The 26,877-nt window shown below is 38.2% G+C and overlaps 1 protein-coding gene across 1 annotated transcript; it reads left to right on the top strand.

The window, feature by feature from the left end:
* The first annotated feature begins 1,526 nt into the window (after positions 1–1,526).
* Positions 1,527–25,668, top strand: LOC139964100 (3-keto-steroid reductase/17-beta-hydroxysteroid dehydrogenase 7-like). The gene is made up of 11 exons (XM_071965450.1): positions 1,527–1,887; positions 16,488–16,691; positions 17,550–17,591; positions 17,634–17,642; positions 19,068–19,185; positions 20,152–20,267; positions 20,841–21,021; positions 21,573–21,629; positions 22,440–22,538; positions 24,648–24,742; positions 24,986–25,668. Exons 1-10 carry the CDS (start codon positions 1,778–1,780, stop codon positions 24,723–24,725), a joined length of 1,014 nt encoding a protein of 337 aa, XP_071821551.1. The 5' UTR covers positions 1,527–1,777; the 3' UTR covers positions 24,726–24,742; positions 24,986–25,668.
* Positions 25,669–26,877: the final 1,209 nt, after the last annotated feature.

Here is a 26,877-nt window from a genome sequence, read left to right as displayed (position 1 = left end):
CTGAGTGTTTCACTTACGTATCAATGGAACAGTGATTCAAACACTTGGTATTGCACTCTGGGCGTTCACTTACGTTCCAAAGCACAGTGATTCAAACACTTGGTATTGCATTTTGAGTGTTTCTCTGACCGCTGCACCACCGTAAGCCAAACGGAAGCAGGTCACTTCGCCCAACAACCATTTCGCCCAACTGCCATTTCGCCCAATCTTACCATTTCGCCCAACCAGCCTGGTCATTTCGCCCAACCAGCCTGGTCATTTCGCCCAACCTTGATTAAATGTGATACTTCAAAAGGAAACGTTCGGGAATTGTTAACGTTACAGGATATAATAATATAATTCCATATAATAATAATATAACTTCCAATTATATAACCCAAAATAAATCAAATTGAACTAGTGAAATAGAAACGGTTATATTATTCCACACCGATTCCCCTTTGTTTGTATAAGATCAGTATAACTTCCATTGTATGCGTAAACGCCTAAAGTAGTGTAATCCTCCCATTATACCCAAAATAACTGATCAGACTCCGATCGATATCGAGCGGACCACTTTATTTACCTATTACGAAGTAACCTAACCCAAAATAAATCAAATTGAACTAGTGGAATAGAAAAAGTAATATTATTTTGACTGAATATTAGTAAAAATAAGGTTGGGCGAAATGACCAACACGGTTGGGCGAAATGACCATGCTGGTTGGGCGAAATGACTAAGATGGTTGGGCTAAATGACTAAGATGGTTGGGCGAAATGACCAGGCTGGTTGGGCGAAATGGCAGTTGGGCGAAATGGTTGTTGGGCGAAGTGACTAGAAAGCCGCCAAACACTCGATATGCCAGTGGCATTCTGAGTGATTCGATCACATTGGTGATTCAAGCACTTGGTACTATACAGCTCACGGAGTGTTTCGTTTTCCATAATTTCTTGACTTGATTTTATGAATTTGGTTTTCACCATGATCTAAAAGTAACTGGTATCTTCATCTCTATCCCCAACATATCCAAAAAGTTTAACGATTTACCTCTAAGACGACGATTCATATTATCAGCGAATCAAAAACGGAAGTGACGTTAAAGGTCATCCTAACTGTGTTGTCGAAACTAACCTCACTTCACGACCTACATCCTACAGTAGTATCATTCTGCCATGCACAAGATCTTTCCTTTTCAAATATGAATGGGAAATTTGCTAAAAATGTCGACAAACCCAAGGTTGTGGTTGTAACTGGAGCCAACTCGTAAGTTTTCATCATATATCAGAATAATCCGAGAAGTTTTCACTCAAGTCCCAGGTAGTGCTAGGACATGTTCTATTCTATTGCATTTAATTAGGGGATGGGTTTCGCGAAGGAGGCGTTCCGCGAAGCCATAATCGCGCCTTTCATGAAATATCTAAGGCGTATGAACGTGTTTGTGTGTGTTGCGGGGGGGGGGGGGTAAGGAGCCAGGAGTGTAGCTACATATTTTTTGTCTGATTAGGTACGGAATCCACGGCAGTTGTGGCCTAGGTTACCTTATAATCCTTGAAGTAGGCCTAGAATTTGGCCTATGTTTGACTTCGACTTGAGTTGGTGACTACAAAACTATTGCATAATAATACTAGCCTAGTCTAATTTAGGCCTACACATGAAAAGAACAAAAATGTAACAAGATAAATTTCTTGTAACCTAAGCACTTAAGGTCAACTGCTTTCAATAATACCCAACGGTAAAGTCACTAGGAACCAATTCTTGTAATACTCTATGGAAGTTCTCAGCTAATGGAAGGTAGTTATGATGGGAGATGGGATGGAACAGCTTATTTTCCCTGGCATGGTGTTTCTGTACTACTGTACCAGTACAACTCTCCTGATTATACTATCTGTAAGCTGTGCAGGTTCCAGGTACGAGCTCTGTAATATTTGCATTATAATCTAGACTAAGTACATGTTACTTTCAACATGAGATTCCATTTTGTGCAGCTCCTGGGTGAAGAAAATGGGTCTAGCAGCCTGGTGAATATCACGACACCTTTTCTGATTGGATTGACAGTCAGATGAATGGTGCAAGTCTCAGTCCTTACTTTTCACTACGACGTTGTCACAGAATGTTAGCACCAATCAAAATAGATCTCAGAAAAGACTTAGGGTTTCAGCCAATCGCAGGCATTTCCTGGATAAACAACATGTCTGCGCCCATGTGTAAACTTATGCCGACCCCGATCTCAGTGGTGTACACGGACGTAATAACCAAGGCCTATACTTACAGTCACTTTATTACGCTGAACAATCAAAGTGAAGCCTTCAGTACCTATTTTGGATATGAACGCAATGCAAGTGTGCCCGGTGACTGTGCTGAGGACTACCAAGTAAAAGTGGTCGGATTTTCACAGAATAACGTTATTGCGTTACTTGAAAATTCGTCCATATGACTTCAAGTTACACACTGACTCGGAGTAGGCTAGGCCCTAGGCTAATAATTAAATAGGCAAAGGCCTAACACTTAATGTTAATGTTACAGCTCGTATGGCACTTGTACCTAGGCCTAATTATCTGAAAACGAAACTCATGATGAGTGACGTGTTGAAGATTCGTGTGTGGATCTTCCAGGCAGTTAGGTCTAGGCTATATAATGTTTCTTCTCCAGTCCTACGTTTTTTCAAACAAGAGAATATTAATTATTCCTATTTCCCCATGATATTTCAGAAACATGATAGATTTGAAGACAAACAATGGTCTGATTGAGATATTGAAATGCAATGGTCTCCAACTGTGTAACCTCATTCAATTTAAATAGGCCTGTACATGTTATGATATTCTTTGTAAATTGTGATTGGCCATTAATAACATTGTCTGCAAATGTATTTCCCATATAATGGAGATTTACTCCACATCCATGACTGATTCATCATTTTCATTCATTCATCCCCCTGCTGATGGTTCTCCAAAGTTTCATTCCCTACAGTACTATGTTTGGCATTTGTATTGAGGGATGATTTGCATGGATGGCGGAACCGAGGGCACAGGGGGCACTTGCCCCCCAACTTTTCCTCAGGTTAAAATGTGGCCTTTACATAAAAAATGAGGTGTCTCAAGTTAGCAAGAGGCCAAGGAACCAGAATGAACAACTCGGGAAGGGCCGTTTCCGGCCATCTGAGGGGTTTGTTAACCAAAAATTTTCTTGCACGCTCCGCGCCAACTGATGTTGGTGCTCCGCTCAGATAGTCGTGCATACAACTTTGCAAATCCTGGCTACGCCGCTGACTTTTTATGAATTTCTGTGGGTTAATCTCAAAGCTATTTCGAATGGAAAAAATTGTTAAGATGTTAACAAGAAATCAACTCTAATTCGGAAGATTCCTACATTAGCAACTAGCATGATTTCACCTCATTTCGTCTCAAAAGAAAACTTGTTCCTTGTTTCCCAATTTGCACATTGGATATTGCAGTGCTAGTATGCATATTTTCCTTGAGGGGGGGGGGGGGGCGTTGATGGAGTGATGTGTATACGCAAATAAGATAATATGAGAGGGTACTAAATATAAGGCTGCATCAGTCCAATCAAATTTCTGCAAAGTGCCCTTTGATGTCGGTGCCCCCCCCCCCCCCCCCCCCCCAGATTAAAAGTGCTTCCGCCGCCCTTGATGATTTGTTTTTTGACATTCAACTCCAAAATTGGACTTCAGTTTTAAAGTTCCAGGTGCTAAGATATAGACCAAATTGAATTTTTTTTTTGGGAACTTGTTAGGCCAATTATATAATCTGTTCTGGTGATGCAGAATTCATTCAGCAGGTGGTTCAATTCCATCAACAGATATCATACAGCCATGAGACTTGTAACAAAAGGAATTACAGGAGTTTTCAGTGGCAAAGCTCTCGTTAAATTTCCTCACATTGTCTACATAGGAATTTTCTCTGTGATAATCTCGCTTTCTAGTGTCCATCACTCTACACAGCAAATGTGAATGGTATTGGTAAATTTAAAGTAATCATGACTTCATTATAGACCATCCACTGGTGTTCCAATGAAAGACTCAAAATGAGTTGTTAGCTCGGCAGCTAACTTCAGATTAAACAAAAACAAAAAATGTTAAAAGGAAACATGTTTGGATGTTGCCATCTCATACTTTGGAACTACTGGAACAGATAACTAATATATAAAGAAAAAGAAAAAGTGCAGGTACTTTATGAATAATTGGATTCATATCCACATACTGTTGAGTTTATGTTGGGCATAGTTTAGTTTAGTAGAAAAAAAGGATCAGGAGGGACACTTAAGTCCCGATCAAGGACCCTATAGAGAGAGAAAAAGACTGAAGACACAAACAGTCAGACCCGATTACAATGCTTAAAGTGAGTGTGTCTGTAAACTAGAAGGTGAGGTTGATCTCATATAGAATGGTATATCAAGGCAGTGTCCAGTAAAAAGGAGACTTCAACTGCAATAGCAATTCATCCCTTGATAATGTATTACAAAATGACAATATGTGAGGAAGTGAGTGGGGTGGGAATTGGGGACAGCATAATGAACACATAAATTGGTGTCACAGTTCCTGTGGCTATGTAAAGGTCTCTTGGAATTTCTTTTATATTCTTGCAAGGAAAAAGTTAATGGTAAAATGTTTTGTGCAATATAGAGGCCTGGTAAAGAAAATAGATATATGCATTGGGAGTGTTTCAAGTAAATCACTAATTCCAGGTGGGGTTCCTCCTAAAGGTAGACTATATTAGCCCCAACTATGCTAGATATTCAAATGTGGTCACCTTTGTTCAAAATTCTTAAACTTTTTTAATTACAAACTTCAAGCAAATTTCCTAACTGGGACATTTAGTCATCTTGTGTGTTCCTTAAAAATTTCTGAGAACAGTTTGTATAGTAAAGACCTCCAGGAAAGTACTTTTTGAAAACTTCTTGCAGTTATAGCATGCTATAATTTGGGGCCTATACTGACTACCTTTAAAGCCAAAAGTTTGACTAAATCTCTGTGCCAAAACACCCTCAAAAGTATGAACAAGTATTGTTATTCTATAGTGGCTGACACTGGGAACCACCACCTGTCAGTCAGCACTTTGTAGTGCTTTAGGGTGGAGGTTGAGGGGCTTGGGGCAGGCACGTAGCCAAAGTGGGGGAAAGGGGTAGCCGCCCCCCCCCCCCTTGAGCATTTAAAAAAAAAATGTTTAATATTTTTATGATATCGCTAGTAATTTCAAAAGAGTAAATGCTAAGATGCAACTTACAAGACCTGGGAAGTGCCTTTTTCAGCCATCTGGGAGGCATTTTCAGCCAAAATTTTGTTGTACGCTTCGCGCCAATTATGGTGGCGCTACGCTTAGATAGTTTGCAATGCCGAATGTACGGCTCTGGTAATTTGCCAACAGTTTCGCCCCTCCCTTGGCAAATTCCTGGCTATGCGCCTGGCTGGGGGTATCTGACTAAACCTGAGAGGTGTTGCCAATTAGAAGCATAAACACAGTATGTCTTCTGGGAAACAATATTCTTGATAGGGTTACAAGCAAACCATTTAAAACAAAGAAGAAATGGAAAAACTTAGACTTAACTTTCAACATGAAGGTAACCTACGGGTTTTCTCTCCTGACCAATGCAGTAAGTACAAGGCACCTCTCAGTATGTGAAATGATTGTGTTTATCTAATGGTTTTAATTTGTTCTTTTTTAATTGAGAACTAGCCATCCATCATAGCATCATCAAAGCATATGAGTAAGAGCATAAGCTTCAAGAAATAATTAAAAATTCATTGAATTCAATGCTTCATACTCATGGTTTCGTGGGCAATGACTTTGTGTAATACCCTGTAATACCCAGGACACCTTGAAGCAGGAGCCACGACAAAGCAAAAACATGAGAAATGATCTGCAGAAAGTTATGAACAGTTGTTATTTTTCGTTTTTTTTTTGTTTTTTCTTCCTGAAATCTACAAAATATATTGTATTGCTTCCTAACTATTCGTTTATTTGACTGCATTTTATTCATGAAGGCACCAATTCAATGCAAAGTGTGTTACTTGAAATGCCTCAACGATGGAAACAGTTTCTGACAACATCTGAAGTACGGTGGTTTGGAGCATTCAGTGTTTATGTGGTCCAAGCATGTTACAGCATTTGTTGAGTGAAATAGTGAACCACAAGGGCGTAGGAACAGGGGGGCTGGGGGGCGCCAGCCCCCCCCCCCCGTGAAAAATGTTGAGGGGCGGATGTATCATTCCGCCCCCCCCCCCCCGCTTCGCAAGTCACAAAACCCCTTTTTCATTTCCAAATGAGAAAAAAAATCTCATTTGGAGCACCAAATTGCATCTAAGGTCAGGTAAAAATACAAAATTAAGTTTACAAAATGGAGTGGATGTTGAAGTGTGCTATATTGCACCAAATTGCATCTGAGGCCACTGGTGAACCATGATAACTTGTACACATCCAGCAGAGGGGTGGGGAGGGTGGGCGGGTCGAGAGTTTCAGGTACACCAATCCATGGGCAACTTAATGTATAAATGCTTTTAATTATTATTATTATTCATCATCATTCTTATTGTTGTTGTTTTTACTATTATTACTTTTATTATGATTATCGCCATTGTCATCCTCATCATTCTTATTGTTATTATTATTATTGTTGTTGTTGTTACTATTATTATCGTCATCATCATCGTTATCATGATTGTTATTATTATTATAAGAAAATCGTCGTTGTCATCATTATTACTATTATTAAGTCTTCGGAGGGGGTGGAGTGGTATAGGCAGCTGGGATTGTAATGACTTTTACAGTACATTTCAATCAAGTTTATTTCAAGCTCCTTATCACATCTTTTCTCTTAACCTATATATTCATATTTTGTGTACCTCGTGTATTTTAACATTTATACTATATTTTTGGTTTGAAATTAAAAGAATAAAATAGAAAATTCTGAGTCAATGTTTTTCAGTTCCTGTAGTTCTCTGGGGCATTATATCCAGAAACAGGCCTCTTTTTGATTCCTTGCCAAAGGCTAAAGAAATCAATGCGATGGTGATTGTGTGGGTTTGCGCGTGTGTGCGTGTGTGTGTATGTGACACTTTCTTGTAAACACGATATATCAATAATTGAAGCTTGTATTTAACTCATACTCTACATGTGGGTAACCCATATTAGGAAAAAGACTACTATTGTTTTTGGTGGAGGTCAAAGGTCATTTGAGGTCACCAGAGGTTAAACTAAAAACCTCTTAAACTGCTTGTAAACACAATATCTTATAGGTGGGGTAACTAGGAAGGATTTCATACTTAGTATGTAGATGGCCCATATTGTGTTGAAGATCCCTATTATATTGGACACGGGTCAACAGTCATTTGAGGTCAGCAGAGGTGAAAGTCTGACACACTTGTAATAAAATTACTCTAAAAGTGAAATTGCGTTAATGTACAAACAAAGCACGTAGATTGCCTTTGGTGAGAACAAAATCGCTGTGGAATTTCATGCGTGTCAAATTTCCTTTGAGGTCAAGAGAAGTAGTTTTCAGAAAACCCATTCTACGGTACCCGACATCGACCATACTGTCATCACATACATGTTTATGTCCTACGATGATGATGCGCAAGCCTACTAATATTTCGTCGTCCGGATCAGGCATCCGTACAAAAGTGTCGCATCGAAACCGGTATACGAGCTGCATTTCGCGTAAGTTACGAAGTTCCTGTAGGTTCTCTTTGGCCAGTATCTTTGCAGTAAGCAGTAAGATTTTGATATTTACTTGGTATGTCGATTATCCCTATCGTTTTGGTGAAGGTCAATACAGCCAAAACTGTGAATAACCTACAAACATGATATATCCAAATCTCTCAAGTTGAAATCAAAGCCCTAACAAAATTTCTCCTATGGGCAAGGAATCACTAAATCTTTGACTTTCTGGTTTCTTATTTGCTCATTACTAGGCTGCTCATTGCCCTTCTATTAATGATGTACTCATTCTTTAAGAAAAGTGAACAATAAAGAAAAATACCCCAGCAGTACGGCTAATGAATGAGCAGTGATGTAAGATGTTTGAATAGTGTTATGTAGGTAGTTAGTAGACGAGACGGATGGCTACGATTAAATTAAGGCCGGTTCTTTGGCCCGTATTTATTTAACCGTTCTCAGTAATGGCTTATCGGTCAATTCACCCGATCGAGGGCGCTTTACCCTTTTACATACATAATCATTGAATCATCACTATACAACAAATAGCTAACTACCGGACCAAAGTTCAGCAGGCTGATTCGAAATATACCAATAACAGATGAGAACAATTTGCGGAAGGAAGGGGTGCTTCTATATAAACCTTCACATGATCAGCTATACACAATAATGCACATGTTTTGTAGCCTATATAGTCCAATACACCTGTTTTCTCAAAGTTATTCCGTAAGAGTGGGATGAGACGGATGCTCATACCATTTCTGGTTTAGAAGTTAAAAATGGTTAAAGTCCTCAACTGGCCATATTTTCAAACTGAAGATAAAAATCGAAAGAAACTTGCAGAACTTATAGTTCTATGGAAAACTTCCCCACCTTCCAAACGAGTGTGATAACGTCACAGAATCACAGGAGAATGGCATGTCCAAAATATTAAAGTCTTAAGAAAGTCAAAATCTTGGTTGGAACTAAAATTTATATGTGCGGCATTAAGTGGAAAGGTTTTCGACCTCGAAAAGAATTTTCCAAACAATTATGGCGTTAACCCTCACCCTATAGGTTTACCATTAGGGTTAGCCTGATTATGGTGTCTAAATGAAGAGGTCTATAGGAAGCTGAACCTCCGAATGCATATTATGGCAGACCGATGCTTTCACGTGATATCCATGTACAGTATTAACTCAGTGTAAGTTGCTCTCCATGTGAGGGCGCTTCATAAGAATACTTTCTAAGGCAAACCCCACAGCACTGGAAAGATCTGTCAACTTGAAACTTATAATTACCTTGAAAGCTAATTGCAAAGGTACGTTTTGAAAATTAAATCCCGATTTTCCCGTCTTTTAACTCCAAGCGGATGTGATGTAGTCGTGTACGTCAATAAGTCGGAAATGCAACATGCAATGGCATACCGTAATAATTTGTGGCGTATATACAGCATGACACTTTCTCTTACTTCTTACGTTTCATATCTTTTCTTTTATACTTGAATAAAAGGCGGCATGTTAAAAAGACATAAAAAATTGTAAAAACAATAATAAGAAAGTTACCAGAGGTCGGAGGCAATCGAAATGACATTGAAAAAATGAGCTTTGATTTTAATATTTAAATATAGAATACAAGCCAGTCGGGCAAAGTTTACCTGCATTGGCGCCAAATACCGCTCCACAATATAACGTCATAAAAATCGATAAAAATACTGTTTGCCCTAGAGTTGGACTCGCTGGGTCCATTGATGCAATGATCAGGACGATCAAATGCATTATTGTAGAGATGAGTGAGAGGAGAATGAAAGGGTAGATAATTATGATATCATTCCGAGTCTATACAGCTAGGGAGGCCAGTGGCGTATTTAGAGGGAGCCAGATTTTTTTCTTTCAAATTTGCTTGTGCTACAGTCTTGCCCCCCCCACCCCCCCCCCCCCAAATGAAATCCAGTTATGTATTCAAAATACGTTTTTTACATTTTTTCGAGTTCTAATCAAAAGTATTCATACCTCAGGGCTCATACTTCATGTAAGGTCAGAACTTGGAAATCAGACTGAGATATTATACATTTTGGGCCTTCATCATACCCACATACGGAGACCGCGTTGATCAATATCGTCCTACAGAATAAGCGCCAATAATTTGGCCGGTTGTATAACTATTACAAACTAACGCTAGCAACCCGTGTGTATTTTCAGCGACTTATGATGCCACTTGAGGAGAATTTTCACTGCACTTATAGGCCCAATAGGTATAGTGAAACTTGTTTGTGTGGAAATCTGGGCATGTAGGCCTAGTGAATTAGAGTAGCTAAGTTATTCATTGTATCCTTTTCATAATATGCGGAATTATGCAAAAACCACGACGACTGTCTCTGCAATAGAGGTAAATTAAATGAAAGTGTGTCATGTTCCACGTGGAACTGTACTGAGCCATTGGATGTGTATTTTTGCAGACGAGGTGCCTGTTAATACATATATTTCTTGGTAATTCCTACCATCAACCATCACGGGATTTCCCCCCTTAAGAAAATCTTGCCCCCCTAACAATTGAATGTTAGCTACGCCACAGTGGGAGGCCACGTTGACTTAGAACCTATGTTGTTGGTACAAGACCACAGATGGGACTCACTATCTTTGCCCGATTTAAAATGTCTCGTGGTTAAAATGGCAAGCGAATGTGGCCAAAGAACACTTATATTAACAGAGGGCGCTCTTGTTAGCTTACATTTAGAGTTTATTTATGTTCTACTTACATTCAGAGCCATGTATACCTCTTTGTTTGCATTAATGTTAGATACATAACCTGTCATTTTTCAAAGCTCGCAGCCTTAACGTGTTGAGATGTTTCATCCTATCAGACCAACCTATGAGAGGTTATTGAGCCCCCCCCCCACTCCCCTTGGCAGTAGTATACTGCATGATGTTGGTGTGAAGAAGAGTTTTGCCTGACCATTGCCTTTTCCAAACTTAAATGATTGGGCTGTTGTTTAGCATTAGGAGTGCTGTTGTAGGTGTAACTTTCTGAGATTTCCCTACGAAAACACTTGGGTATGGGGGAGGGAGCAGTGGAAATGTTATACATAAATCAGCCTCCCTAGAGAGATAGTCATGGTGGGGGTGGGGGGGGGGGGGCGGGAGAGACACCCAAAATGTTCTGCTCAGTATATGTGGTACACATGCTGACGGAGTTAGTGTGAAGGCTGGTTGTAATGGACCCCCCCCCCCCCACACACACACACCTTCCCAGTGTTAACACTTCAAAGATCAATATGCAAGTTTTCTTTTCCTTCACCAAAAAAGTAAAGTACAACTTCTTCTTCATAACACCTAGTCTTCGACTTTCCTTGTTTCATGCCGTGGCATCAATCCCTTTAATCCAATTTAGCACTCATTTAGCAATCATTTAGCAATCAGGAGTTCGGATTGTAGCAGACTGAATTGTTTGTCACCTTATCTGAATATTCAAAGTGACAGCTTCATGGTTTGCTAGTGACCGAGTCCAAAGAATGCAATAGTTTTGTGACATAGTTGTTACAACATCAAATGATGTTATAGCATCACAGGCAATTGGGTTCATCTAATAATTTTAAATAATTTTATGCTAGAGAGCACCATGACAAGATTTTAGTCCCTTCCGTAATAATAAAAATGTAAAGAATGGGGATTTTCATTCATCTGTCAATAATAGTTAATGAAATAAACAATAAAATACAATTATCAATTGCAAATTGTGTTTATTGAAATCACCAAGTACAGTTCTCTTGTTGCAATGTCACCAGATTAAAGAATTGCATTTATTCACCACAAATATGCTATGATATCACTACAATAACAAAACAAATCGCTGCTTTTCCCAGCAACTAGATCGTAAGTAGAAATAAGCGCATACTTATTTACATATGAAACAGCCAGCTAGGGTATTTCCAAGATACATTTGGCATAGCAAGGTACTATCAACCAGAATGAAAACATTTCATGGTTCCTGCTGCTGCTCATTAACAGGGAACACTCCAAGTATGTAATGATGAAGCAAGATCAAGAATTGCCTTACAAAGCCACACCTCGTCATAAATACACACGTTATCCATTGTAACACACATCGCCATGTGTAAGCTACCTATCAATAACACACTCACCTTTGATGAAACTGTGTCTTATGGTTGTCTACTGTAGGTTTAACCCTGTGACCTCATTAATATTCATGATATGAGCACCAAAATCAATATTTTTATCAACTAATTATGGACCACCCACCCACCAAATATAGCATTGATCAATCATAGCCCTTGTTGAGTTATCGTGCATACAAACTTAAGTGTCACACACATACACATATACACGCATACACACAGACATACAGACCTGACTACAAAGCTTTCAGCAAGAAACCAAAACTACAAAATGCCATACACAAAATGCACATAAATTTAAGTTTGCTGTTGTGTTTGATCCAGGCACAATGCAACATGAAATTTCTTGTTAATTAAACAAAGAGGTAATTGCATACTTCCTTGACAGCAAGGAAATGTTAATTGACTGTCAAGACTGACTGAAACCACAGAATGTTTAACATACAATGGGTGGGTTCATTTGCTGCAATGTTCAGAAAATAACATTATATGAACCCTGCTGAAGGATAACTGTTTCCTCCTGCCACAACAATACCTTTTCACAGTGAAAAGAACCTCTTTAGACTAAATAGATCTGTCAATAAATGAACAGAACATATGTCACCTGTGATTTGCAAAGAGCATATTTCTATAGTGTTTTAATGTTAAGATTTGTTATTTATTTTAACATTGTTTACTAATTATTAGTCACTAATATAAAATTCTTCTTGATTAACTGTATGATTAGGGTGCAGAAATATGATATATAATTATGATAGTAACATGAGCAAATACTGTATACCTACAAACCTTTCCTGCCACACCCCTTTTTTTATCATCATTGAACAACCATTCCAGTTGTTATTCTGCTTGCATACTGTACAGTGCTTTCTCAATTGACTTGAATTCTGATCAATAATAACATTGAGTTGCTCTTTATAGTTATTGGGATCATTTGCTTGATGCTGTGAAGTTTTACAGTACCTAAAGGAGTAAACATCTAAGAATGTCTGCAGAGGTAAAATACTAACTGTATCCAAGGACAGTATTTAACTTATCACAATACTGTATGAGGTTCAACTGCATTATACCATACTGCAGCTTTAAACAACTTCATACATATAAACCTGCAAGACCAAGAAATATGCCTCCTCCCAACCCATTGCCTTCTCAGGTATGCACAGTATGCCTTCATTATTAGCAATCATGGCTGGTGAAAGACATATTGAAAAAACTAAATTATAACTTTCAGTTGGAACGTCCAGCCAAATCAGTCTCCATCTGATTACTGTCATGTCTTTCTGCTACTACTGCACTCATGAAACTTTCTCTATGAGGCTTCTTATGCCCTTCAGCATGTCTCTTGACATAAATAGAATGAAAAAGATAAAAAGTTTCAACACAATATGCATGAAAATATGAGTGTAATGTCAGGTATTTTGTGTGAAGTATTTGCCAGTTTTGCACGCTTTTGGCAAAAGTTTTGCTCACTGCCATAGGTGAAATTATTGAATTTCCTCTCATACAATGTCTGAAAATTTTGCCAACAGATGATTGAATGAACACCGGCCCAGTGACTAAACTGAGAGGATGAACATTTCTAGTTGCCAGAGAAATGCTTGTGGTTGCAATTGTAACCTTGCAGAGGAAATTGTATCCAACTTTCACAAAAATCCATCACAAAAAGAGTTTCCAGAGCACTTAAACAACCATAGATAAATGACAATACAGCTAATCCATTAAAACCACACTCAAGTTGTGAAATTTTAACCCAAAATATGTATAGCTTTTTTAATACTACTGATAAGTTACCACTGTAAACTGGTCATATACAGTAAACCAAAAGATTGAGTAATTTTGCAAACCCTGAAACTGGCATGTTGTATGATATGCTGCAGGTTTCCTGTAAACAAGGCTCTACTTGATTCATAAATACGTACTCGACCACATCATGTGTCAAGGTGAAAGAAAAAGACATAATTTTATAGAATTCCTAAATACGAACTGTAAATGATGACATCCTAGGCTGCTAACACAGATACATGTATGGTGAACAAACTTACCACCTTGATCTATTACATGTTAATACGAGTAGGAAGCTAATTGTGTTTTGCCAATTTTGAGCTGTCTACATAAACTTAATAGTTCAATCCTTTGTCAAGCAATCCCACTTGCCTCAAACACAAGACTGCAGGGTTTAAAGTTGGTAAAGGATGGCTAAGCCAAAGGCTGTCATACAGTTGCACTGCTATGAGGGGTTTTCACACCGCCCATTCAGTAGTTACTTCAAAAAGGTACTGTAGAAAGATGAATAACAGATGGATAACAGCTACATAGAAGGAGAGAGTGAAGATGCTGAGTCACAATAGTTCAAGTGGCATAGCTGGTTCGAGCTAAAAGTTACATTCCAATATGGGATAGTCTTTCAAATATCCAGTTGCTCAAACTTACACCAGTATTTTATATACACTGTGCTTGCTCTCCATTAACTCCATTAAATATGGAATAACAACATTTTGCTCCAGAGTCTTCGTTCATAGGAGGCATCCATCATGGACATACTGTTATTTATCATGATGGCAACTTCCATAGACCAGTCATGGAACCATGCAAAATATTTTGTGTGTCTTTGAGTGCAGCTTTACTTTCCTTTCCAATGTTTCTGGTTGTGCTTCTACTGCCAGTACTATCCTTTTTTATCAGCATGTTAACGATCATTGACATCTACTGCCTGGGTGTGTTGTCAGGAAACCATCTTTGGAAATTAAGGCCAGATTGGATAGTCAATGCTTTTGAATGACATATGAAGTTCTCTTGGTCTCATGCTGATCACCTGTCACAATTTCATTAAAATAGCTCAACACCCTGTCCAAACAAGGATCTCAATCACTGCAGTTTACAAAGTCATTACAAACTAAGGGGTTCCAATTTCATCCACAAAAGTCCATGAAATACGTACAGTATAGCCAGGCTATAGTGCTGAATAACATACATGTGGAGTGAGTACTTGGTAATAATATTATATTTATCAAAATTGCAGACAATATGTTGCACATTGTTATACAGTGTACATAGGACAAACAATGGGCATTAGACATATTGTGAATCGCCTCTGGGTAAGCACGACGCCCCTCCCCATTGGATCCACCAATAAAAAACTTAGTATTGATCCTAGGCCCTAGGGTAGTAATAATTATTAAAATACCAGAGTGAATGGCCGTGCATGACACTGGCCGTACAGTTTGCAGGCCTAAGTAAGGCTAACACAGTTACATTCCTAACATACAGTTACGCCTAGTAGTAGTGGTAGTATTACTACTACTAGTAGTAGTAGAACCAGTTTATACTATGCCTACTAGTACTACTACTAGTAGTAGGTAGGCTATATCGAAATTCGGACTTCTTCATCAATTCCAAAGCGCCCGAATCGACCGATCGCCATTTCTCTATTTCTATGATCCTTCAACTTAACTATACACGCTTGAAGTCGGGCTCGAAGTCGCCATTCTTCTCGTCTATGCTTCGCACTTTGTTTACATCTATGGGCGCAGACATCTTGATTAGGGGTGCAGCGATTGGCTGAAACCCCAGACCTTCTCTAAGATCTATTTTGATTGGTGCTAACATACTGTGACACCGTCACCCTCTTTTCCAGCCAGCAGCCCGATTAATAGTGTGGGAAGATGTCATATTTCTCTGGCTATTGGACAAATTAGTGTGACCTTTAGGCAACACAAAGTGTATATATACTGTAAAGCTAAAATATTCAAACTTTCATTGCCAGTGTCGTTGCAAATCCAGGTAGAATAAAAGAAACACCACTCAGATTTAAAATTTCAGGGTGGAAATTAGAAACTGATGCCATTTGACACACTTGAAACATTGCTGAATGTTTAGAATGTAAAATTGTTGAAGGAACAGTCACATCTTCAAAAATACATTATCTTGATTCAGAGATACCAAGATACCAAGCCTACTGTACATGGCCTTGGTCATACTTGGCCTTGGTCTTGTTTTAGTTTACATAATTAGATTCACATGATGAATGAAACTAGATGAATAATAGGAAGAACTGAAGTAATGAGTACTTGATTTTTAACAAGTAGAGGTTGACTCTACTCGGCTTTATAATATCCAAGGGGAAATCTTGACACATCCAAACAAGGCACAGGACTCACTCTTCTTAGCCATTTGTGTCACTCGTGCACTGATAATGACCCTGTATGTTTGAGTTTTGTTTTATCAAACCAAAAAGCAGATTTATAGTACAGTGTGAGCCTAATTTTTATGTAACAATGGTGTCACATTTACACAGTTTGCTAAAAGGGGTTCCCTTCAAAACAATTTCTAAGCGCAAAGTATATTTTGTTCCAAATGTGAAATTTAGGGTAGACACTTTACTTAAGATACCCAAGTGTCATACTGGTGACACCATCACCATAGTGGTACAGTATGTATTAATGCAAAGCTCATTTGTACACCATATTTCAGACAGTTCCTACTGTAGAAGTAGCCATTTTTTTGGGGGGGGGGGAGGGGGGGGGGGCATTTGCTAAATACAAGCTATTAAAATCACTGCCATATTTCAATAATACCTCAAAATGTGAGCATTGTGACTGTTCGTCCAGAATATCTCTTTTCTTTTCATGTTTGGTAGTGAACGTTGATCAATTTTGTTGATATATCCAACTATAGTAATAATATTAAATACTGAACTGAACAGTTTCTGTTACTTGCATAATTACAGTGGTGTCGGCTTTGCTATAGCGCAGAGGCTGCTTACCCTCGAGATCACTCTGACCATCTGCCTAGCTTGCCGCAATGTCTCCAAAGCGGAGAAAGCCAAAAGCCAGTTGACGGCAGACCACCCCGAGGCATCCATCGATATCCTTCAGCTGGACACAAGCAGTATTAGCAGTGTCAGTGAAGCAGCAAAAGAACTGCAGCAAAGGTCTGTAAATATACTAACTTTCCATTGCACTAAACTAGAATTGGTGGTTTGATTTCTGATAACATGACATGACAGTTTTCTCTTTCTCTCCCTCCCTCCCTCCCTCTCTCTCTCTCTTTTTTTTTGTTGCTTTATTCATAAACTTGATTGTAAGAAATGACAGATGTGTACTTCAGTTGCCTTTCTAAGATTCATCTTATCGATGCAGATTTACATAGCAAACAAACCACCAAGTTTGTTGAGTGGCCTTGACAAAAGTTAACGGTGGAGTAAGATCTCCACGAAACTTTGCATTTTGCGTGGTTGGAACACATGTGCAGAATACAGAATGTCTTCCTTTTTTTTTTTTGGCACTTGTCATGATTGAAGATCTGCTACTCTGCGTGATTCTTGACGTTAAGTTAAACTGCTATTCCTGATTGAACCATGGAGGTAAAACAGATGATTGAACTAGCTGTATATGTACACTTATAGGTGAAAGAAAAAAAAAACAGCTACTGTACAACAGGCCAATATAGCCACATTTACCTTACACCTTTTGTGAGAGTTACAGAGACTACGTTAGGGTGAGATGACTTTTGGAACAGACATCAGCGGCTCATTCTTCCAAAAGGCTGCAGAGGAATCACCCAATCACCAGAGTTTTGTCCTGCCGGTCTTTTTGATCTTTTGAAATGCTGTGTGTATGCAATGTAGCATCTTTGCAAATCTTTCCAACACATCACCTGTTCATTGTTTATGAAGGATGTGATTGATTTGTGGGTGAATGTTGTTGGTAAATGTTGCTATCAGAAATACAAATATTTGATTTTGCAATTTTGTACTGGTGTTGATATGAATCCTTTATTCACCTTTCAGGTATAGTGCAATTGACTACATGTACCTGAATGCGGGGATAATGCCACAGACTTCAATCAATTGGAGATATTTATTCTGATGTTTGTTGCATCCGTAAGTATCGATCAATCAATCGATCAATCCAACTTGTTTCCTATTAGTTGGATTGTGTAATAAATAAAGACTGTAGCATAGCAATATTTGGTGTACAGGATTGTGAAGCATCTCTCAGAAAGGACCCTCACGTAGGATATGTTGAATAAAAGTTGGTGATGGATTTACGCAATTCCACCGAACCGACTCGCTATTACACCAAAGAATATCGCAATTTAGCGTACTACGATGCTCTCCAAGTTGAATTTGCAACATAAATCCTCTGCGGTATATACACTGTACTCATATTGAAAGCAGTACTTTAGCTTGACTACTTGTCATGTAAATTAATGAGCAAGCAAAAACAGTTCACCACATCGAAACCTGTCCATTTGCGTTTGGTACGTGTTTCATAGTAATAGCACAATGTATTTGGAATGTTTAGAATGAAATTGAGCGATCAGTTTAATATTTCACCAGCTTGATTTGTTCACAGTTGGTTGATTTCAGCCTTTATGTTTCTAGTCTGAAGGTTTGGTTAAATTTAGGGACATGCAGCATTGAGGGAAACACAAGCACCTCCCATCAGCATTTTGGATGATTTTTACGATGATAATCGTAACCTTTGCATGCGTGATGGTGTATGTGTGTGTGCGTTTGTGATGCCCAGCTTGCAAACAAGAAGCAAAGCTTGGGCAGGTCTTACATTTTCTATGTATATGCACCACATTGATTGCAAGAAGCCTATTGTTTCTGTGTAGGTCAATGGTCATTTGGGCTCACCGGGGGTGAAATTGTGAAACCTTGTTAACACGATAAAACCTTGGACAGATCTCATATTTTGTTTGTAGATGAACCATATCAAATTTAAGGAGCCTTTTATTGCTTTTAGTGGGGGTCAAAGGTCATTTGAAGGTTACAAACACCAAACATTTACTTCACTCCCCTCTTACCTGTCTTTCTACACAAACGCACCTTCCTAAACATAATATCGCAAGGGAACCTTGGACAGACCGCATACTTGGTATGTTATTGTACCACATTGAGTACAAGAAGCCTAATGTTGTGGCAGAGGTCAATGGTCGTTTGAGTTCACCAGGGGTCAAATTTTAAAAACCATGTTTTGCACAATATGTCAACAAGGACAGATGTCATATTTAGTATGTTGATGCATCTATCACAAACAAGAAGCCTGTTGGTGATGTCTATGATCTTTTCAAGACAGCCTGTGTCAATGTGAATTTAGTGTTTGTCACATCACACTGCTTTTCGATGTATTACTAAGATCAAGTATGTTGTACACCCTCACTATACATTACGTCAGATTCAGGAAAAAAAACTGCTCCTGTTACATCATCGAAACCTCAATGCATTTTTGCGTTCTAGTTTTTGCTGCTATGGTTTTAACAGCATGTGATAACATACATCCTTTTGCTTTCCTCTCAGTGTGTATTTGTTTGACGCTATTAGTACTGGGGAAGGATTGCTGCAAATGGTTGACAGCGAAACCAAGGATGGCCTGAAACTTATTTTTGCTACCAACCTCTTTGGCCATTTTCTTTTAGTAAGTTTGACACTTTGTTCTGTGTTATTTTAATGCCAAACATTGATATTGTACATTACTTTGATTTTGAATTTACATACGTTATTAATTTGCACATACATATCTCATCAAAATACTATGTAAGAATCCAATACAATGTACTGCTGTAACACAGAATGGCCATAAGTTGTTCTCATTCCCTGTCATCTTCAATCAAGAACCACTCCCCGCCCCACCCCCCACCCCACTTACCTCTCCCACTCATCTGGTTCTAACCATTAACCCTCAAATAAGCTGAAAAATTCCTTATCATTTTCATCAATTAGGGCTTTTATTTCAAATTTTCAACACAACTGCAGCTTTTGCATCTAGCCTAAAATATTAAAATTTCAAAATGTCCAATCTGGAAGCCACAGGTTCAGATCTTGTTCTTGATAAATGAGTCTCACCATCGTCCTTGCATAAGCTTATCAAGCAAGGTTGATGTCTCTAATATTGTCTCAAATATTATTTTATTTTCTGTGGAGAAATTTTCAAGTGCTAGTGCCACATGAAGAAACAATGTAATAAAAAATAAAACTACTATCCCATCTCTTCTAGACTTGCCATTGAATTTTTCATTTCTTTGCAAGATAACTGTCATCGGAGTGTGGAATATGATTTTGCTTTTATAAACTCAGTTACAAGTCCGTCGTCTGTAAGGTGGATTTCGAAGAATTAAAAGGGAAATTTTGAATTCATATGATGAAGGTAAACAAATATATTGCCAGGCTTCATTGGTCAATGCACTGGGCTAAAGAAGTTTTGTTAATATATATATTGCTTAGATTTTCACATGAGGACTTGTGACCATGGACTATTTGAGACGTACAGAATACATCCTAATGAAATGAAAGCATACATCTGTATGCATCATTCCACAGTTTCTTCCCGTGTCTCTCCCAGAAATAAAACATGTATTTATTGGAAAGTTAATTTTTTTTTCAGATTAGGAAGCTAGAAGATTTTCTCATCTCTAGCGGTGGATGTCACATCATCTGGACATCCTCTAGCAATGCAAGGAGGAAACATTTTGATATGGACGACTTCCAACACCTGTGTAGGTGAGTAGGTGTAGCTATTGACCAGAAATATCCCATCTTACCCCCAAAGCCTTCTGTCCAAAAGTATCTGTTAAATTGACAAGTTAAGTTAAAAAGTCGGCTGCTTGCATTTATTTGTCAAGGTTATATAAAATTAACTACATTCCATTTTCAGTCCAGATTTTCTCAAGTAAACTTGATCCATTTGATTGGTATGAGTTAATTTGTCTCACCGGAAGAGATGAAATTAGCTGGTAGTTAGCTGGACTAATAAACCTTTGTCCAGATTATCATATTCAAATTATGTGTAGTCCCCTAGTGGGTGAATCCGATTTGCAAGTGTTCTAAAAGCCATAGGCTTCATGTTTACATTTTGGGTTTGAAAAAAGTTCAAAGTGTGCACAAGTGTTTTGTAGTGCTGCGGAAAGATCTCAAACCGTCTCAAACACAAACCAGCTACTCTGACTGCAACAAGAGATGGTAAGAGGAGAAGACATTGCTCGTGAGCAAGGAAAGCTTTGGCAAAGTAAGTAATGGAAGAGTTCTCTTTACAGAGTGATTAACTTCCGTTTTTGTTTTGCTTTGTTTCGACAGAAACCAAGGCTATAGCTCTTCTAAGTTTGGTATCAATCTCATTAGCAATGCTATCGACCAGAAACTCAGAGATCACTGTGTGTACAGTCATGTGACCTGCCCAGGCTTCTCTATAACAGGGATGACATCACCGATGCTTCAAACCGGACTGTGGACATTACTTTATCCTTTCTTTGTCTTAGTGAGTATCCCAGAGGCAAATATCACTCTTAGAAATCAGCAACTATTTTAGAGCATCACCTATTTTGTGTGCATGGTACCAAGAGATAAATAATTGATTTTCGAGGTTGACTTATAACTAAATAATAAACCATCATTTCAGAAACTGCCTTTTTTATTTTATATTCTACACTATAGATAAGTAGTCATAGTTTTTTTTTTCTGGGGGGGGGGAATGAAACAAAACCTATGAAACTGAGTGCACAAGTTATAATGTAGAGTCAAAGTAAGACCGGATGAATTATGATATATATCACCTGGTAGGAATATATGAATCGGTGGTTCAAGAAACCATAGTTTAACATCTCTGTTATATTATTATATTTGTATCTTACCACTTACGCATAAAAATACATGTTTACAGCAAGTTTACCCTGTCCCCCTTCCCCTATCCCTCTGAGAAGCCCCATGTTTGTGTCACTGGTATGGATTAATTCTTCTGGGGGATTTATTTATGAGATGTGTTCATCATGTTTCATCCAGTACGTTACTGCCCAACCCTTCTCTCCCCAGTTACGACTCATCGCCCCCATCATGTGCATAACTCCTTGGAACTCGGCAGAAGCACCTGTGAGTAATCCAGCTCAAATTTAATTCATAAAGCTAGCCAAAAATGTTTTGCCCGAGACGAGGTGATTTTGCATCGCATCGCTCTTGTCACGAAAAAAGTAGCTAAATTTCTGTAATTTATTGAAAACCTCAACAGGGGTTGTTATACTTAAATTGTTTCCTAGGTATTTCTGAACTCAAAATTGAGTATGTCTCATTTGACGTAAGGCATGAGTCTGCACTCGTACCTAAATACTTTCAGAGCCGGGATAGTAATTGATTATTCTTTCTTACTTCTTTCCCTGTTTGGTAGTCTGTCCTTTGGTTTTTCTGTCTGTCTGTTTGTGTGTTTGTCTGTTTCTTTATTGCTTGTCTGTTTTGCTCTTTTTAATCCCAATCTAAATACTCTCTCGGCAGTGGCTTAGGAAGGTACCTTTGAGTGGGGGGGGGGGGCTGAAGACTGATGGCCGGCCTGGGGGAGGGGTTAAAGGGGAGGGGAATTTTTTTGCATTTCCAGGTGGCCTCAGATGAAATTTGGTGCAATATAGCACACTTCAACACCCACTCCATTTTGTAAATAATTTTGCATTTTCACCTGGCCTTAGATGCAATTTGGTGCTCCAAATGAGATTTTTTTCTGACTTGCGGAGCGGGGGGGGGGGGGCGGAATGTTCTCCCGCAGGTTGTAATAGTCCTTGATCGACAGCTACGTTTGCCTGGATCAAGATCTGGCTATTCCGACCTGATGATCATCTTTAATATGTTTGACATAATAAACATCTAAGTATTCTTGCTCGTCAACACCAAAGTCTTCTGTTTGACCAATTACAGGTTTGGCTCTTTCATTCTGATCCAAAGGATGTTAGTCCTGCCCTGTTACACACCAGTCATATATCGATCCTAGGCAATGGCTATGTTAACTCAAAGAAGGTATGAATTTTTAATATATGACTGCTGCTTTACCTTTTTTTTCTCTCTGAACTGTGGGATATACTAAGCTACTATTCTCATCACTGTCCTTCAATGATATTATTAGCCTATAGTATTAGGTCAGTATTAGTAGTAGCCTATATTATTAGCCTAGGTCAGTAGGAGTATTAACCTATAGTATTAGGTCAGTATTAGTTTAAGCCTATAGTATTACAGTAGGTCAGTATTAGTATTCGCCTATAGTATTAGGTCAGTATTAGTATTAGCCTATGGTTTTAGGTCAGTTTAAGTATTATCCTATAGTATGAGGACAGTATTAGAATTAGCCTATAGTATTAGGTCAGTATTACTATTAGCCTATAGTATTAGGTCAGTATTAGTACTAGCCTATGGTTTTAGGTCAGTTTAAGTATTATCCTATAGTATGAGGACAGTATTAGAATTAGCCTATAGTATTAGGTCAGTATTACTATTAGCCTATAGTATTAGGACAGTATTAGTATTAGACTATAGTATTAGGTCAGTATTAGAAAACCCTTAGTATTAGGTCAGTATTAGTTTTAGCCTATAGTATTAGGTCAGTATTAGTATTAACCTATAGTATTAGGTCATTATTAGTATTAGCCTATAGTATTAGGTCAGTATTAGAAAACCCTTAGTATTAGGTCAGTATTAGTTTTAGCTTAGAGTATTAGGTCCTTATAAGTATTAGCCTATTGTATTAGGTCAGTATTAATATTAGCCTATAGTATTAGGTCAGTATTAGTATTAGCCTATAGTATTAGGTCAGTGTAATATTAATAGCCTATAGTATTAGGTCAGTATTAGTATCAGCCTATGGTAAAATTTAGTATGAGTATTAAACCTATGGTATTTGGTCAGTATTAGTATTAGCCTATAGTATTAGGTCAGTGTAATAGTATTAGCCTATAGTATTAGGTCAGAATTAGTATTAACCTATAGTATTAGCCTAGGTCAGTATTAGTATTAGCGTATAGTATAAGGTCAGTGTTAGTTTTAATAGTATTAGGTCAATATTAGTATAAGGTCAGTATTAGTATTAGCCTATGGTATTAGGTCAGTTTTAGTATTATCCTATAGTATTAGATCAGATATTCTCCCTCAGCACATATGTTGGTCACTTACATACTTTAACATGTGAATTGTTAGTTGAGAGTTTTAATTATATTGCTGTTTCTATTTTTCACCCTGGGGTGAGCATTTTCTTTAGTAGTGTTAGTGTTAGTTTTAATAGTATTAGGTCAATATTAGTATAAGGTCAGTATTAGTATTAGCCTATGGTATTAGGTCAGTTTTAGTATTATCCTATAGTATTAGATCAGATATTCTCCCTCAGCACATATGTTGGTCACTTACATACTTTAACATGTGAATTGTTAGTTGAGAGTTTTAATTATATTGCTGTTTCTATTTTTCACCCTGGGGTGAGCATTTTCTTTAGTAATAATATTAGTGACAATAATTATACAGCTTTTTAATATACAACCCAATGTACACAAGGTCGCATAATGCTGTTCAAAATAAGAGAAATAGACAATAAGAAGAGTAGCAATGAAAACAATACTATAAAAGAGACGGAATGAGCGAGTCTTTGACTGCGACTTTAAAGCGAGCAAGAATTGACAAGTTCTTGATATGAAGCGAGAAACTGTTCCACAATGTTGGTGCAGCATGTTTGAATATGTGTCATCAAAACCAGCATTTCTGAGATGAAATGAAAACCCCTGAATGCTTCCTAACAGAAGATCTTGTTTGGTGTAAACCCAGTGTCTGGCGTGCATCTTAGCATCATTTGGAAGATAGATGAACGGAGCTCTGTAATTACTGTTGACTACACTACATTCTACTTCAGTGTCAATTAAACTTGTAGTGGATTGCAATGTACTGCTTTGTCTGCCCTCTCTGATGTACAGTGACCAGTTTCCTTTGCCATTTTACTGCCGCAAAGATACATTTCTAGACTGACGTGACAGATCTCATGATGAGAAATGGCGAAATGTCTCGTCAATAGGGGGAAAAGAGGTATTTTCTGCACCGATGATCGAGGTAAAAGGTAACACTCTTTTTTTTTTTTGTTCTTGCCTCTAGATTGACTTCAGCTCCAACGAGCCAGAGCTTCTCTACGAACATCTTTCGGCTCTTCAGGCAGAATTAGAAGGACAATGATCATCTCAACGAGACAGGTGAAGATGATTCATTGTATCAAATGTGTGAATGTTTGCTTAAACACTTCCGCCAGTTTGCTTGTCTGTTGACAACTTTAGTTCAACTTGTGTGGTGTGCAGTGTTCTTTGAAGTCTCATTAGACCTGCATTGTGTGTATTTAAGTCAAAATGGTTTGTTGAGCTATGCAAAGTATTAACAGTTTGTAGATATATTTTAATTTAATCATATGAGCGTAAATTTTTATTTTTTTTTCCCAACAGGATCTTCTTCACAGTCGAATGAGTTCGTCTTTGAAGAAAGTCACCTTCGAAGAACATGATGCTATGATCGAAGTGTGAGGTCCTCTAATTTACTTATTATATTTACCTACACAGGCTTTCAGTAAATCAACATATTGTTTTCAGTTTTACCTCATGCAATTTATATTTAGTCATATATTCTAGACAAAAGTTAAATTTTTACTTTCATAAACTATCACTGCAATACAAGAGGTTTGCTCAGAGTTCAATTAGTTTAGTATAAGTCGATTTACAACACCTTCCAACAGTAATAGTTGAGCCTCCACATTTGCTGAGCCAGTGGAATGAAACAAGAGGTATGCTGAGGTTTCATATAGCTCAATATTAGTTCATTTAATTTCATCACCTTGCAACAGCAAGTAGTTTAACCAGCATCGAAACAAGAGTTCTGCTGAGGTTCCATGTTATTCAATATTTGTTCATTTAAATTCAACACCTTGCAACAACAATAGTTTAACCTTCACACTTGTTGAGCCAGCGGAATGAAGCAAGATGTCTGCTGAGGTTCCATTTAGCTCAATATTAGTTCATTTAATTTCAACACCATGCAACAGCAAATAGTTTAACCTCCACATTTGCTGTGCCACATTCGAAACAAGAGGTCTGCTGAGGTTCCATGTTGTTCAATATAAGTTCATTTAAATTCATCACCATGCAACAGCAAGTAGTTTAACCTCCACATTTGTTGAGCCAGTGGAGTAAAGCAAGAGGTCTGCTGAGGTTCCATGTAGTTCAATATAGTTAATTTAATTTCAACACCTTCCAACAGCAAATAGTTAACCTCCACATTTGCTGAGCCACAGCAATGAACCAAGAGGTCTACTGAGGTTCCATACAGCTCAATATTAGTTCACTTAATTTCAACAGCATGCAACAGCAAATAGTTTAACCTCCACATTTGCTGAGCCACAGCAATGAACCAAGAGGTCTGCTGAGGTTCCATATAGCTCAATATTAGATCACCTAACTTCAACAGCATGCAACAGCAATCATTTAACCTCCACATTTGCTGAGCCACAGCAATGAACCAAGAGGTCTGCTGAGGTGAAGTTCCATATGGCTCAATATTAGTTCACTTAATTTCAACAGCATGCAACAGCAAATAGTTTAACCTCCACATTTGCTGAGCCACAGCAATGAACCAAGAGGTCTGCTGAGGTTCCATTTAGCTCAATATTAGTTCACTTAATTTCAACAGCATGCAACAGCAAATAGTTTAACCTCCACATTTGCTGAGCCAGTGGAAAGAAGCTGAGGTTATCTTTGGTTCAATATAAATTCATGTACAACAGCATGCAATAGCATTAGCTGTTTATTAAAGGTTTCCATAAGTCAGATTTGTATAGCACCATGTAGAAACACCGTTATTTAAAGGCGATATCGCTCGTAGACTTTTTTTTGAGGGCGCTGGCATTTTCGAGGTTTCAGCGAGGTTTAATGGGACCCCGAAAACTCACGTGACCTCGGTGGCAAATTTAGATCAGTGAATAGCACAGGCAAGCGTATGCGTAACAAGCCCGTACCCATGCACACATAATGTTATAACACAGCATTTCAGATTATTGTACTGTTTACCGCAAAGGATTTTCGTACGCGATAGTTTGTTGTTTGTGTGCCTTTTGAGTAAAGAATACTGTACGATTTTCGTACAAATACATTCGATTAGACTAGAGTATAGTAACAATCATGGAAAAGGGATCAGGGCAAGGAGAATCGGGCGAAAGAAAACGACCTTATCCTGGAACGAGCGTAGGTTCAAGTGGAGGAAAGCCATTGTTGCATGGACCTGACAAAAACAGCAGTGCAAAGGAACAACAGCGACGAAGAGATGCCACGGAGATCTATCTTCTACG

This window comes from Apostichopus japonicus, chromosome 22, assembly GCF_037975245.1.
Source record: "Apostichopus japonicus isolate 1M-3 chromosome 22, ASM3797524v1, whole genome shotgun sequence".
Classification (NCBI taxonomy): Eukaryota; Metazoa; Echinodermata; class Holothuroidea; order Aspidochirotida; family Stichopodidae; genus Apostichopus; species Apostichopus japonicus.
Note: the sequence above shows the minus strand (reverse complement) of the source record. Positions and strands in the feature narration are given on the sequence as shown.

What these genes read in the sequence shown, in the direction of transcription:
- LOC139964100 (XM_071965450.1), top strand. Translation starts at nt 1,778, where the DNA reads ATGATGGGAGATGGGATGGAACAGCTTATTTTCCCTGGCATGGTGTTT. An exon ending in GCAAAAGAACTGCAGCAAAG is followed by an intron (nt 16,692 to 17,549) that starts GTCTGTAAATAT and finishes TTCACCTTTCAG; the next exon opens with GTATAGTGCAATTGACTACA. An exon ending in GGAACTCGGCAGAAGCACCT is followed by an intron (nt 21,630 to 22,439) that starts GTGAGTAATCCA and finishes GACCAATTACAG; the next exon opens with GTTTGGCTCTTTCATTCTGA.